The 14,079-nt window shown below is 49.4% G+C and overlaps 1 protein-coding gene across 1 annotated transcript; it reads left to right on the top strand.

The window, feature by feature from the left end:
* The first annotated feature begins 8,001 nt into the window (after window positions 1-8,001).
* On the top strand, window positions 8,002-11,718 carry HOXD10 (homeobox D10). The gene is made up of 2 exons (XM_006151104.2): window positions 8,002-9,389; window positions 10,746-11,718. The coding sequence occupies exons 1-2, from the start codon at window positions 8,435-8,437 to the stop codon at window positions 11,021-11,023; spliced, it is 1,233 nt and encodes a 410-aa protein (XP_006151166.2). The 5' UTR covers window positions 8,002-8,434; the 3' UTR covers window positions 11,024-11,718.
* Window positions 11,719-14,079: the final 2,361 nt, after the last annotated feature.

The following is a 14,079-nucleotide window of genomic DNA, read 5'->3' as shown; positions in this document are numbered from 1 at the left end:
GGCGGGGGGGCGGCGGGGGCCTCCCTCTGCTTGCGCCGTTTTATGTGCTACTTTATAAGCATTCGAAGGGGTTTATACATCCTATAAGATTTCCCGGGCCGTTGTAAAGCGTGTTTATGATAGGAAACCAATTTAGGTGGGCTTAAGGTAGAGTTCGAGGAGGACATTAATCGCTGCAAAGAGCTTTTCTGCAGTTTTGGGCAGAAGGGGTGCCAGAGACCATGGAGGGAGGAAGGGAGATTTCTAGCTAGTTTGTGAGTGTGGACACCCGAGCCTCCTGCTTTTAAGTGAGGGAGGCGGGGGTGGGGGGAGTTTGATCCTTGTGCTGGACTTTATCCAAGCGGCTGACGCGCGCCGCTGGAGTGGAGCAGATGCCCCGGCAGGCGAGCGCGCTCGTGTCTCTCTCCCCTCGGGTTCCAGTTCAGAGCCTGTCTCCTCCTCTCCTTTCCCACCTCGGTGCCAGGCTGGCTGTGCGTATGTGTGTGTGGGTGGGTGTCCGGGCGTGAACACACACGTCCACGCCCGCACTCTCTCCTGTGCCCGCCCATATATCATCCCCCACGACGCAGGCAGGGCCTTTCAGCAGCGGCAGGGGACGTCCCCAACGGGGCCAGGGCCTGGCCTTCGCTCAGTGACCGAGTTGGGAGGGTGGGGGCTGGCAGGCAGCGGCATCTCTTACCCTTTGGTCTCTTTGCCTTGCAGTGGCCCCCCAGCGGTCCCGGAAAAAGCGCTGTCCCTACACCAAGTACCAGATCCGTGAACTGGAACGCGAGTTTTTCTTTAACGTATACATAAACAAAGAGAAAAGACTCCAACTCTCTCGGATGCTCAACCTCACTGACCGACAAGTCAAAATCTGGTTCCAGAATCGTAGGATGAAAGAAAAGAAACTGAATAGAGACCGTCTGCAGTATTTCACTGGAAACCCCTTATTTTGAGAGCCACAGGAAGCGCCCCTCCCCGAGCCCCACTTACCCGCCCTCCTCCCCACCAGGCTGCCCTCCGCAGGCCCAAAGTCCTTGGGTTTAATGAAGCCTCTTCTCTGTGGAACTTCACGATTTCTTCCCATGGTCAACTCAGGACCTCCCAGCGACCACTGCAGCCTGCCGACGAGGCCCGGGACTTGGCCAAGCGGATCCTAATAAGGGGAAAATGGTAAATGCAAACGTCCCTTTTACAGTTTTACCGCCTATGTGCTGTTGTTCCTCCTCCCCGGCTCCTGGAGGGGACGGGGAAATGTAGAGAGTTAGGCCACGGGGTTAGAAGGCGCTGATGTTTTTGTTCTGAGTTTAAGAAGCCCTTTTCTTCCCCCTCCGTGAATACACATTATTTAAACTCTGGGAAATGTACCTTTGGTCTGTCACATCAAGGTATGAGTCAGTGTCTTTTTTTGTGTGTGAATAAATGGTTTGTAGTAAAATGGAGGTTACAGCTTCAATACACTGTATGAATCTTCCTGTTTGAAGAAGTTTAGTGCCTAATTAGGATATTTTAGTGGCCAGGAGCCTCTCTTTTATGCAACTGGAAATCAAGTGGGAAACTTTTTAATCCCACTAAAATAGGACTGTTCCCTCCACCCCCTTTAGGCTACGCTGGCTTTAAAATCTAAAATGATGACTTTCTGAATTGATGAGGTGACCCAGCCATGCTGCTGCTCCTTCTGCTGTGAGGCTGGGGCAGCAGGAACCTGGATGCAAATCCCCACCCCCACCTCTAGTTTAGTGAACTTGGAATTTTTGAAAATATAGAAACCATTTAAAAGCATTGGTTAGAAAATCTAAACTCTCTTAACCAGGTGACAATAAGCCAGGATCTCTTAAAAGAATAAACCAAAATAAGAATCCTCCTTTGGCAGAAAAAAGTTTGCTAAAAGGAAGCTATGGTAAGTGGACAGGGCTTGGGGTCCTTACTTGTGTCATAGTGGACCTGGAGCCCCCTCTCCCCACTGGAATAGAATGAGGGGCTGCAGACTCGCTTCTCACTGCATTTATCGCTTCAGGTTAAAGAATGTGGTGACTGCACTGCACTTTATGTTACAGGGCCAGGCCAGGCTGTTTACAAAACCTTGAACTGTCTAGACAACACCATAAAAGCCAAAGTTCTAAACAGCTTAATTGGGTTATATTATACACCTTCTGGTGGGCCCAAAAGAGATTTCCGCAATGTGCAATAAACCAGAGAAGTGAGAAAAGCTTCTCTTTCTGTGAAAATAGTAAAGTGAATCTTGTGACTCTTAACCTCGCATAAGCCCAAAGTCAAAAATATAAATCCATAAGATATAGCACCCCGTGCATCTTCTGAGGAAGCATGTATTTTAAAATGCCAAAAAATTTTAATTGCTAAGGCTTTTGGAGGGAAGGAAAAACATAAGTGCATAAGTGTACGCCTTTGAACTTCCAAAATGTCAAGGTCATCACCTTTAACCTTTCTGAATAATTAGGCGCCTTAAAGTTCTTCTGTGATTTTCAGCTGCCACCCACTCTCACACATGCTCACACACATCCAGACCCACACACACATTTATGACCACACAGAATCATATCAGAGGCTCACCTTAAATCTAAGAAAATTCCTAATTTCAGGATCAATAGCCTTAATTTCCCTCCAAACAGTTGTGAAATTCAAGAGAACTGACTTCTTTTTAAAATGCTGGTTAGATTTAAATGTTCACTACTGTGAACATTTCAGCTAGGAAATACTGAGAATTTTTTAAGGGGGTGTCTTAGAACGCGGTCTCTGCCCTAAAGAAGAATCGCAGTTTTAAAAATAAGCATTTGAAAGAGGGTGCTCTGTTCACACTTACACCTTTGTTATATTTGAAAGCAGCTTACCACTCTGTGAAATAAGTTATTGTACTTTCCATAATATGGAACAAAGGAAAATGTATTTTTACTGCTTTAGAAAGCATCCCTCACCCGTGGGTGAAAGATGCAATAGAAACAAAGCCTACAGTCTAATAATTTCGTTCCGAAGGGGATTCTTTTGTTTGGAATTCCAGACATCCGTTAAAATATCAGTGTCCTAATATTATAGTCCTTCCAGGAACCTAAAGATGGTTTATTTATTTCTTCTTATTATTATTATTTTAATTGAGTCTAAATGTAGCAAGCTTCTGTGGCTACCACCACAAGCAAGCCGAACCCGACAGATATCATTTCCCATTTGCAGGGGCCTAAAGAACCACACGAGGGCGCGCTCACGTTCCAGAAGCTGTGTTTGGCCGAGAAGCAGCGATACCTTATCTTTCCAATTCTGGATTCTAATAGGCGATCTCAGTCCGTTAGAAATAGGCGGCAGCGAAGGTGTTTGCTATTTATCGAAAGCAGCTATGAGGTATAAGAAGTTGGGTTGAGATAGAGAAAAGGGAATAACCGGATTCCTGAAACAGGAGATCACCTAATCGTTTTCTCCTTAAAGATAAATCTGTTCCAAAGAATATCTGGTATAACCTGAGGATGTCGAGGGGAGATTTTAAAAAGATTTTAACAGGCATTTTGTAATCCGTCATGGCCACTGCGAGTTACGTTAGAGAAAATCAATATTCTTGTTGGTTTGAGTGTTAAGAGCGATGTCCAGGGAAGGAACCCCTCCCCCCCAACACACACCTCCCAAAAACCGCATCCGTTTTGCAAGCTCTCAGCTCTCAGACCTCCTGGAATGATTAAAAGGCTTTTGTTTAAGATGGATCAGGGCGTCGGCAACTTAACTGAGTGTGGTCTGGTGGGGAGGGGGGGCGGATGAAATACATCAGGGACTGAACGCGTCGTTCTGCGCTAGAAAATCCCAGGCCGTTGCCTGGCGCGCGCGGGGCTACCCTTGGCCACCGGGAGGCGAGGGCAGAACTAGGAGTTGGGGTGCCTGGGCTCCGCTGGACTGATGTGGTCGCGGGAAGCAGTTGGCTCTGACTGGAAACGTTTATACTTCAAGGCGTCGTGCAATGGGGGAATGTGTTTGAAGCAAACGGGCTTTGCTGTTTGGCAGAATTCTGGCCACCTTTCTGAGCTGCTTGCGGACGTTTAGGTGTAGTTTGATTTTGGCACTGGCTCTCAGAAGCAGTTTATTCGCCGCGTTTCCTCCCAGTTCCAGCAAAGGGCCTGATACTGGAGAGGGCCTGTGTCCCTGTCCGCAGTCCAAAAGGGGGGTGGGTGTACAGGGCTTCAGGACGCAGACAGCTCTAAGGGAGGATGGCTCTCCCCTCCCCCCACCCCCAACACCGAAGTTCACTGTAAAGGTCTCCAAGCTCCCAGAATTAGTGCCGGCCTCAACGAACGGCTCCGTTGTTTCTGTCTTCTGACACCCCCCCCGGCCTGGGGCCGCCGCCCAGCCCGCGCGTCTCAGGGACCTGGCATGGCTTGGGCCGGGGCGCCATGAGCCCCCCGGCGAGGCGCCAGCTAGAGGCGTGGGTGTTCCCCCCGGGTATCCTTGGCTCCGCCTGTCTGGCCGCGGGTCCAGCTGAACTATTGTGAAGCGTCCTTTCCCGGGCCGAACCGGGACCTCAGTCTACATGGGGTGAGAACCCCCCTCTCTAAATGTCGTTGTATTTCTCCTTAGGCGGCCCCAGCCTGGGCGGCGCGTCTGGTTGCAAGGGGCCCCTTGGCCTTGGCTGGGACGCGCCAGCCGCCCGCTGCTCCGCCGCTACTCAGCGGTCTGCAGTACCTTTCCTCCCAGCGGCGTCTAAAATGGGCCTGACAAGGGCCAGGGGATAGGACCAGGACCTCTGAGGCTGAAGACCTGTTTCTCTCTGATCCTTCAGAGAGCACCGGGCTCTCGGAGGGTGGCCATGGAACCTGATGGCCGAGGTCTCAGGCTCTGAAGTGGAAGGAAAATGCGCGAAATAGAAGTCTTTTGTGTCTGTACAGAAAGGCTCTCAGGCCACCGGCCCTATTGCACGTCTGCGCAGACCCCTTACTGCATTAGTGATAGCCTTCCCATTTGCTCCTTCGATTTCTTTTCACCTTGATGGGAGGTGCACAGTACAACCTGGAGGGATTCCCTGGAGAGGCACCTTTAAATTTGTCCTGGTCCACTCTAGCTAGCCCCAAAGAGTGATACAGCCCAGAGACAATTTAGGACTCTAATTCTGGGCGACCCTAGGAGCCCCCAGGTCCACTCAGGCCCAGGGCCTCTGCTTTTCTTCCCGCTGATAGTAGAGTACACATGCAAGCTACTTTTTTTATTATTATTACAAATACTAATTTCTTGCTAAAGTGACCCTTTTCATTTTTTTCTGGAAAGAACTGTGCCAGGGAGAAGGGTGCCTTGGTACAAATATGGGTATTCATCTCCTTTATGGTGCAATATTGATTTATTATTCATGGTAACTGCTCCAACTGATCTAAAGATGATCGAAAACAGCAGCTACATTAAATACTGGTAAGCAAAATAAAGGCTGGTCTTTAAAGGCACTTGCCTATTTATTCTATTATCTCAGTTTTGGAACCTTAGGCACACTTTCCATTCTACCTGGCCCAGATCATTCTCTTGTATCATTTGTATTTTGTTTGATTCTTTTATGATAACATTTCTCTAAAATGCTGACAGTCTCGGGCCTCAAGGAGCCAATCTGTAGGAAGAAATTTGAAAAAGAAAAATACAAATTTTTGTGAGAATAGATTCAAAATTTTTTCTGATGTGCACACTTTTTTTTCCCCTATGAAAACTACCTATTTAAAACCTAATCTAACAAAAGAATGACTTGAAGCTCAAAGCCACTGGGAGCTGAAATGGAATGTTTTCAAATTCGAAAGACAGATCCCGCCTGTCCTGGTTCATTGCAGATCTACTCATTCTGCAAGAAATTGCTTGTTTTTAGCCTGGATGTTTTCTTCATGTATAAATAAAGATTATGAAAGGGCATTTGATGGGCATAAAATTCCTGATTAGATTGAACAGTCTTGCCTAGCTTAAGATAGGGGAAATTGGGCAACCAGTTCACCGCAGCTCTTCCAACCCAGCCGCAGAAGGACAACAATGCTGGAGCACCAAGCTGGCTTCAGGGCGCCTGCCGCTGAGTGAGTGTAGCGGGCACTTTGTCCGGCCCTGGGCATGCTTAGCCAAGGCTCAGAACAAGATCTCCACAATATGAGAAAGCAAATTTCAGCTCTGCCCAGTGGCTATTAGCTTTGAACAGAACCTTAGTAGCCTCTAGTCAAAAGTTGAGTTTTTGTTTCTTCCCTGCCTTCCTCAACCCCAAGCTTAAAAACAGCCACCCTTGTGGAAAGGTAATGTTTAAACCTCTGTGAGCTGTGCCGGGATGCCGCTGCCAGAGCAGTTAGAGGCGCCAGGCTTTTAACCTGACAATGATGTTGTATTTGAACAGCTGCGTAAAGGTTTAAAAGGTCTGTCTCATTGCCACTGTGGAGTTTTTTAAAAGGGGTTATTGTTTGGGAGAGGGCACTGAGAGGGGACAGGCAAATCGGTCCCAAGGCCGAAAATAATGTTCAATGCCTGTTTTCACCAGACTAGGGGAGAGTCCTTCTGGGGAGGGAGGAGAAAGGGTGTGTTGGAAAAGGTTTTTGTGAAGGATCAAGTTGGCTACTAGGTCCCCCAGAATGCTGAGGTTCTTTAATGAGCATTGGCCCCAAAGAAATGTTCTGCTGATGCAAAAACCCGATTTGCCCACAAGTTCAGTCTCTGGGCCTGAAATCCAAGGCCAGCCATGCCCAGGCAAGTGTGGGGAGAAGAAAACACTGCTACCTTCCTGGACAGAGAACTGGTTCACGGTCAGAGTTCTGGGGCCATTTACTTCCTTGGCTATGGAGAAGGGGACCTAGAAGGCCGAAGGACAGCTCAGGCAAACTGGCAGGGGCCCCTCGCCCAGAGCAAGCCTTTGGAAATCAAGGTTAAAGCTCCCCGCTGCTGCCTGAGGCCGGGGGCTTCCGCAGGGCTGCCCGCCTGCCTGCAACCAGAGAAGGAGGGAGGAAGTTGTTGAAGTTTCTCATAAAAGTCTGAGTTTCCGTGGTGGTGGTGGATGCTCCTTAATGAGCTGGACCACAACCCCAGACCATAGCCTCTTTATAGAACTTTTCCTCACCAAAGGAAACAGAGGGCTGAAATCCCCCCCACCTCTTTCCCCCTCTTACAAAGCAAAACCTTGTCAAATAATTTTAGGAATTGTCAAAAACTATAAAACTCAACTTCTGATCAAAGTATAGCTTTTAATATTTGACGATTTGTGTTAAAACAAAAATTGACCTTCTTGGTTAGTAGTGAAGGGGAAAAATCAATAGTATAATTTTCAATAATTCATAAAGCAAACGCCATTATGCTAAATCTTAACTATTAATCTTATCCTTTACAAAGTCTCGATTGATTTGTTAATAAAATATCTTCCCGTGTGTGGCAACAGCGGGTATAACTCTTTAAAAACCTTCAGAAGCAAGAAAATTACCAAGTAGCCCAAGAATGTAGATGAGAATTTTATTGATCGCCCTGATTCTTCTTAATATGTATTAATAAATTCCACAACCTTTTGTACCTCACACTTGTCAGAAACCAATGCTTTTACAAAATCCATAAAAGGAAAACATATTTTTCTTTGCAGAAGAACCAAATGACACCTTTGCATTTCTCTTTATCTCCTGCTTGGCCCAGCCAGTGGTCTAAAACTTCTGGAGTCTAAGGGTCAGAGTTTTCCCTTTTCTTTAAAAAAATTCTTTTCTTTCTCTGTCCCTTCCTTTCTCTCTGCCCTCTATTATCAGGGTGTGTGGGGAGGGAAACCTCGGTTTTAGTTCTCGGCTGAGAGCCTGAGGGACGCTTTCGCGGAGAGGAAACCGCTGGCGAAGGACTGTCTCCCGGCTGAAGCTCGCAGCGGCCGGGCCCCACAGAGGTCAGGGTGTGGTTCCTCGGAGAGTTTAAGGCTGGTGCAGCCCAGCCCGCCGGGGCGCGCAGAGGCCGGGAGCCGGGGCGGGAGAACGGAGGGAGAAGACAGCGCCGGGGCTGGCCCATCCTTGGGGCTCCGGGACCGGCCAACTGCGTGGCCTCTCGGCCCTCGGCGGCCCTTTTCACCTCCGTTGTCCGGGACATCTTGGCCGCGTCTTTGCGCCAGAGATCTTTCTTTTGGCCTGCTGAGATGGACTGTCTTCGGGGCCAGAAAATTCGACTCACCTTCCCCGGCTGCCCCGGACTAAAGTAACCCGCCTGCGCCCCCGTCCCCTGCCCTGGACCCGACCCTCTTTGGCGCGTTCTGCCTGGGTGTGTGCAGGGAGGGGGAATGCTTCTGTGTGCTGGTGCTGCGGCGCTCTGGCTTCCCTCCCAGCGCGTGTCTTCCTGCAGCCCCATCCAGCCAAGCCTTTCCTTACGCCAGCAGAGCCCGGTGGCCGGGGCGGAGGACGCGAGTGGGTCGGGCGGACCGAGCGAGCCAACGGGAGGCGGGCGGCGGTGAAGAGCGCTGGGCCGGTTGTCTCCAGCGCGCACTATCGCGGGCGCGTAGTAGATGTCGCTGTTGTCCGTGATTACGCGGCCGGCCGGCCTGGCTCTGGAGCACGTGACCTGCGAGGAGGCTGCGGCTCAAGGCCATTTTCAAATCTCATGGGCTTGGTTGTCATGTGGTCGGCAGAGGCATCCACAATTACACGGGGAATGTTTTCCTAGAGATGTCAGCCTACAAAGGACACAATCTCTCTTCTTCAAATTCCTCCCCAAAATGTCCTTTCCCAACAGCTCTCCTGCTGCTAATACTTTTTTAGTAGATTCCTTGATCAGTGCCTGCAGGAGTGACAGTTTTTATTCGAGCAGCGCCAGCATGTACATGCCACCACCTAGCGCAGACATGGGGACCTATGGAATGCAAACCTGTGGACTGCTCCCGTCTCTGGCCAAAAGAGAAGTGAACCACCAAAATATGGGTATGAATGTGCATCCTTATATACCTCAAGTAGACAGTTGGACAGACCCGAACAGATCTTGTCGAATAGAGCAACCTGTTACACAGCAAGTCCCCACTTGCTCCTTCACCACCAACATTAAGGAAGAATCCAATTGCTGCATGTATTCTGATAAGCGCAACAAACTCATTTCTGCTGAGGTCCCTTCGTACCAGAGGCTGGTCCCCGAGTCCTGTCCTGTTGAGAACCCCGAGGTTCCCGTCCCTGGATATTTTAGACTGAGTCAGACCTACGCCACCGGGAAAACCCAAGAGTACAATAACAGCCCCGAAGGCAGCTCCACTGTCATGCTCCAGCTCAACCCTCGTGGCGCGGCCAAGCCGCAGCTCTCCGCTGCCCAGCTGCAGATGGAAAAGAAGATGAACGAGCCCGCCAGCGGCCAGGAGCCCACCAAAGTCTCCCAGGTGGAGAGCCCCGAGGCCAAAGGCGGCCTTCCTGAAGAAAGGAGCTGCCTGGCTGAGGTCTCCGTGTCCAGTCCCGAAGTGCAGGAGAAAGAAAGCAAAGGTCGGTATGAACCGAGTTGCCTCCTCAGCGAGGCGCGCAGCCCGGTATCCGGCGGAGAGGGAGCCCCCGGGTGCCCAGTGCCGAGCCCAGGCGGGCACCCGACTTGGCAGGTGCTGCACCGCCTGGCTTTTAGGGGGGGTTGATCCCAGCTCTAAGATGGTCCCTGCTTCTTCCTTGCTGTCCCTTGCCCTCCCCGCCAGTCCTGGCCCCACGCTGATGGCGCCGGGGCAGAGGAAAGGCTTGCCCGGTTTATTTTTCCTGAGCTAGACCTGAAACACAACAAAAGAGTGCAGAGGAGACCTGCGGCTCCTAAACTCGGCCCAGAGCCCGCTTTCTCCTGCTCTGATTTGCAATCCTAGTTTTGCTTTGCACCCAGTGAGTATTGTAAGGCAGTCCAGGGAACCGTGTTCGTGTTCAAGTGTATGCACCCCGCATCCTGCGAGCTTGGGGGCGGTGAGGAGAAGGAGATGGCTGGGTCACTTGGCTGGGTCAGTTGGCGCTTGGGTGGGGGAATAGGGTTTCCTGCCTTTGCTGGACTAGGTAACCTTGGCTTTGTCTGGTGAAAGTGCCGCAGGCTTTGCAATCTTCTGCGAAGTGGGCAAAGGCGGAGGGGGGGGGATGGAACCCGCATTGCCCACTCTGCTGGGCCAGTCTTAGGCTGGGCTAGGGCAAAGAGCCAGGGGTCTGACCTTTTTTGAAGGAACCCTGCTCCTGAGCCTCTCTCTCAATGCCCAGGGGTGGGCCACAGTAGGGGCTGCATTTCTGGGTGGAATGCTTTTGTGTGGGGGCAAGAATGCACAGGAATTCAGGAGATTCTGGGGAAATTCAACAATGCCTAGGCGGAGTGAAGAAGGTGTTCTTGCTTCCTCAGTAATCTTTTGAAAGAGAACAGGCACCTTTAAACCTGGCTGTGGGGCTCCCCGCCTGCCTAGAAGAGGTGGGGAAGAAGCGGTAGACTTGAGGACCTGAGGCAGCAGTGGGTTGGTAGGTTTGTCCAGGATGTGGCTGCTTCTACTCCAGCCCAGTCATGAACTGACAATTTAGAATGTTGCTGAGGAGATCCTGGAAAGTTTACTGTTGTACTAATGTTTTGTGCAAGTCAGAAAGTTGATACAGAGAAAGAACGAACCCTCATGAAGAATGCCCTCCTGTTATGTCATTTTGGGTACTACGCTCTAATCCGGCATCAATTTAAAATCCCTTCCAGGGCCCATCTCATGTGAGTAATGTTTAATACCAGCATTTCCCAAAGCGGCCTGGCTGCCAGCAGGGTCATGGCCAAGGGTACATTTGAACAGACTGAGAGAAAAAAAAAATTCTTGATTTTTTTTCTTCTTCTCCCTTTAATTTTGTTAGAGGAAATCAAGTCTGATACTCCAACCAGCAATTGGCTTACTGCAAAGAGTGGCAGAAAGAAGAGGTGCCCTTACACTAAGCACCAAACGCTGGAATTAGAAAAAGAGTTCTTGTTCAATATGTACCTCACCCGCGAGCGCCGCCTAGAGATCAGTAAGAGCGTTAACCTCACCGACAGGCAGGTCAAGATTTGGTTTCAAAACCGCCGAATGAAACTCAAGAAGATGAGCCGAGAGAACCGGATCCGAGAACTGACCGCCAACCTCACCTTTTCTTAGGTCCGAGGCCGGTGAGAGGCCAGGATCCGAGAGGGGGCACCGTGTTCCAGGACCCAGTGCTGGAGGACTGGGAAGGCGGAAACAAAACCTTCATTGCTCTTTGTTTTTTGTTTTGTTTTGTTTTGTTTTCCTGCTAGAATGTGACTTTGGGGTCATTCTGTTCGTGCTGCAAGTGATCTGTAATCCCTATGAGTATATATATTAAAAAAAAAACTTAGCACGTGTAATTTATTATTTTTTCATCGTAATGCAGGGTAACTACTACTGTGCATTTTCATTTGGGTCTTAACTTATTGGAACTGTAGAGCATCCATTTGTCCATTCATCCATTCAGCCAGCAAATGTGACTTTTTCATGTTTTTCCTAACACAAAAGGTCTGTGTGTGTGTGGTTAGTCCATGAACTCATGGCATTTTGAATACATCCTGTACTTTTAAAATTACATATATATATATATTTAAAAAAGATTACGAAAACCCACAAGCTTTGGGGGGAGGGGGACTAAAAAAGCACATTTAATGTATCTTTTCACAAATGAACTTAGCAATTGTCCTTGGTGAGATGGAATATTGACGACTTATGCCTTGTAGCCTTTCCCTTGTGGTGCATCTGTGGTTTGGTAGAAGTACAACAGCAACCTGTCCTTTCTGTGCATGTTCTGGTCGCATGTATAATGCAATAAACTCTGGAAACGAGTTCGCTCCCTCTGCTTTCTGAAATGAAAATGTTATGGTGAAAATGCAAGCCTTTGGTGAGGTTCTCTTTCTTTAAATTGCCTATTTGAGGCATTTGGGTGGGGGAGTGATAGAGAGCAAGGGAAGGAAGATGGGAGGGAAAACCCAAAGGAGGCCTAGGGCGCTGGAATTTGGCAGTAGTAGGAGGAGAGGAATGACAATCCAGTCTGGGTGTGCAGTTTTCATAATTGGGAAAGAAAGGAGTCCTCTCTCCTCTCCCAAGTCCCAATGGTAGTAATATAATCGCACTCTCAATGGGTGTCAGCTTCCTTGTAGCCAGAGCCTGGTAAGTAAGCTTGTGCATTAAATTGCTTTTTTACCCCCACCACTTCCCATTTATGTGTTTTCTTCTCTTTGGTTTTGGTTGTTCTATTTTTAATGCTTTCAGTGGGATCTTGGCGACTTCTGGCTGGCGAGCCATCATCAGGGGCTAGGGTGAAACTAGTCTTGCCCACCTGGAAGCTGCCGGGCCTCCATTACAGGAGCAAGAACAAGCAGCAGCTTAGCATTGCATCGGATCTAATTCTGCCCCCCTTTCCCTCATCCCCACCCATCCCAAGCACAAGACAGCCAGGCCCCAGCGAAGCCAAGGATGGGTGAGTTTTCCCATCCCACTTTGCCTGGATTCCTTGTGGAAGGATTTTATGCTCAGTCATTACCTTTTAGTGGCCCACATGAAATTTTTTTAAAGGAAGACATGAAAAGATCCTCCCTGGTCAATCCTCCCTCTATTTAATTACAAAATGCTGCTTGAAGCCCCTGTATCTCAGAGGCAAGAAAATGCAGAAAGGGTGATTGAAAGATAATTTGCAAATGAACATGACGTCCCACGAAGTCCACTGTTCCATCCTGCTTTGGAAACTCCTGCAGGATTCCCACCAGAGGCTTAGGGAGGAGAGACCTTGGGGTTGGGGGACAGACAGAATTTGTTGCCCCAGGTTCTGCCTGGGGTTTTAGTCTCCCACAGCTTGAAGCAAAACATGTCTGTTTCACAAAACATGTCCTTTTCATTCCCCTCTATTTTTTCAAAGAACAATCCAGTTAGGTCCTCTAAGCCTCAGTGCCCTCACTCAGGGAACTCTTTGAGATACTCAATATTTATTCAGAGTTTTTAAACTTCCTCCCCAAAAGTGTGAACATTCCTAAGGTCCAAGACGGAATCCTTTAGGGATGCCATTTCATGGGGAGGGAAGAGGGCTCTGCATCAATGCTAGAGTAGGAACACTGGAAAGGATCTGCCCCAGACTTATAGTGGTTTGGGCAGAAGAAGGTAATTTTAACTTCCCCGTTTCCTCCGGGCATGTGGGGAGTGCCATTAGCTTTTGATGGGGATCATGCTCGAGGAGAACTTGTGCTACAAGCAAAGACAGCCCCTCTGGAACAAAATCTGAAAGCCATTGGCAAAGGCAATCAATCAGGCTAGAAGTGGCCATTTACCCCTTTTCTTCCCAGAGCTGGAGGTGGGCTGGGAGCCCTCCAAGGTGCGCTGGGCAACTTGTAGCAATAGAATGAGGAATATGTCCTCAGTCGCCGGCGCCCTGGCCGCTTTTGTCTCGGCTCCCAGCCGGGCTTCCAAGGCTTTGTACCATGGATTTGGGAGTGACAATGGACATTTCTCTCAGATTCAAGGCTGCCCAGCCTTATCTCTAGAGAGGGAAAAAATTGGAAGACAGTAGCCCAAGAACCTGGCCAGTAGGCCGAATATTTTAATCATCTCCAGGACACACTTGAAGGCCTCAGAGGGTGAACCGGGAGAAGCGGCCCTGCCGGGGAAGACACGGTTCCCTCTGGCTTCATCGAGGCAGGCCCTGGGCGACGGGTGGGAGCAGGCCGGCGCCAGCATTTGGGTTCTGCCCTGTGGCGTGTTCTCTTGCAGGATCTTTCCAGCAGTACGGGAGAAAACCAGGCACCTGGCCACGCTGTCCGCGCGGTGCTGACTCGCCTGCCCGCCGGCCCTTGGAAGATTTTGGTAAGGGATGTATTGGGCTGATGGAAGACTGGCTCTAGCATTCCGAGAGCTGAGTGGAGAAATGCAACCCATGGACTCTCTCCATCACCTTATTTTCATTACAACTCTTGCACCTGCCTTTAGCTGTGCTTAGGATTCACAAGTCCAGAGGCTTTTTGGCTCAACTACTCTTTGGAGTATACTTGCCATTTTGTACCACATTACAGGCAGACAAATATTGGGTTGTTAGAAAAGTCATGATGTTTTTTTTCTGTTCTGTAAGAACGCATCACGACCTTTCCGACAACTCAGGAGATGGGCAATCTCAGTGTTCTCTGCAGATTTTCAACCCATCTTCTTACTTTTCACTCAGC

This window comes from Tupaia chinensis, unplaced genomic scaffold, assembly GCF_000334495.1.
Source record: "Tupaia chinensis unplaced genomic scaffold, TupChi_1.0 Scaffold000314_1, whole genome shotgun sequence".
Classification (NCBI taxonomy): domain Eukaryota; kingdom Metazoa; phylum Chordata; class Mammalia; order Scandentia; family Tupaiidae; genus Tupaia; species Tupaia belangeri.
Note: the sequence above shows the minus strand (reverse complement) of the source record. Positions and strands in the feature narration are given on the sequence as shown.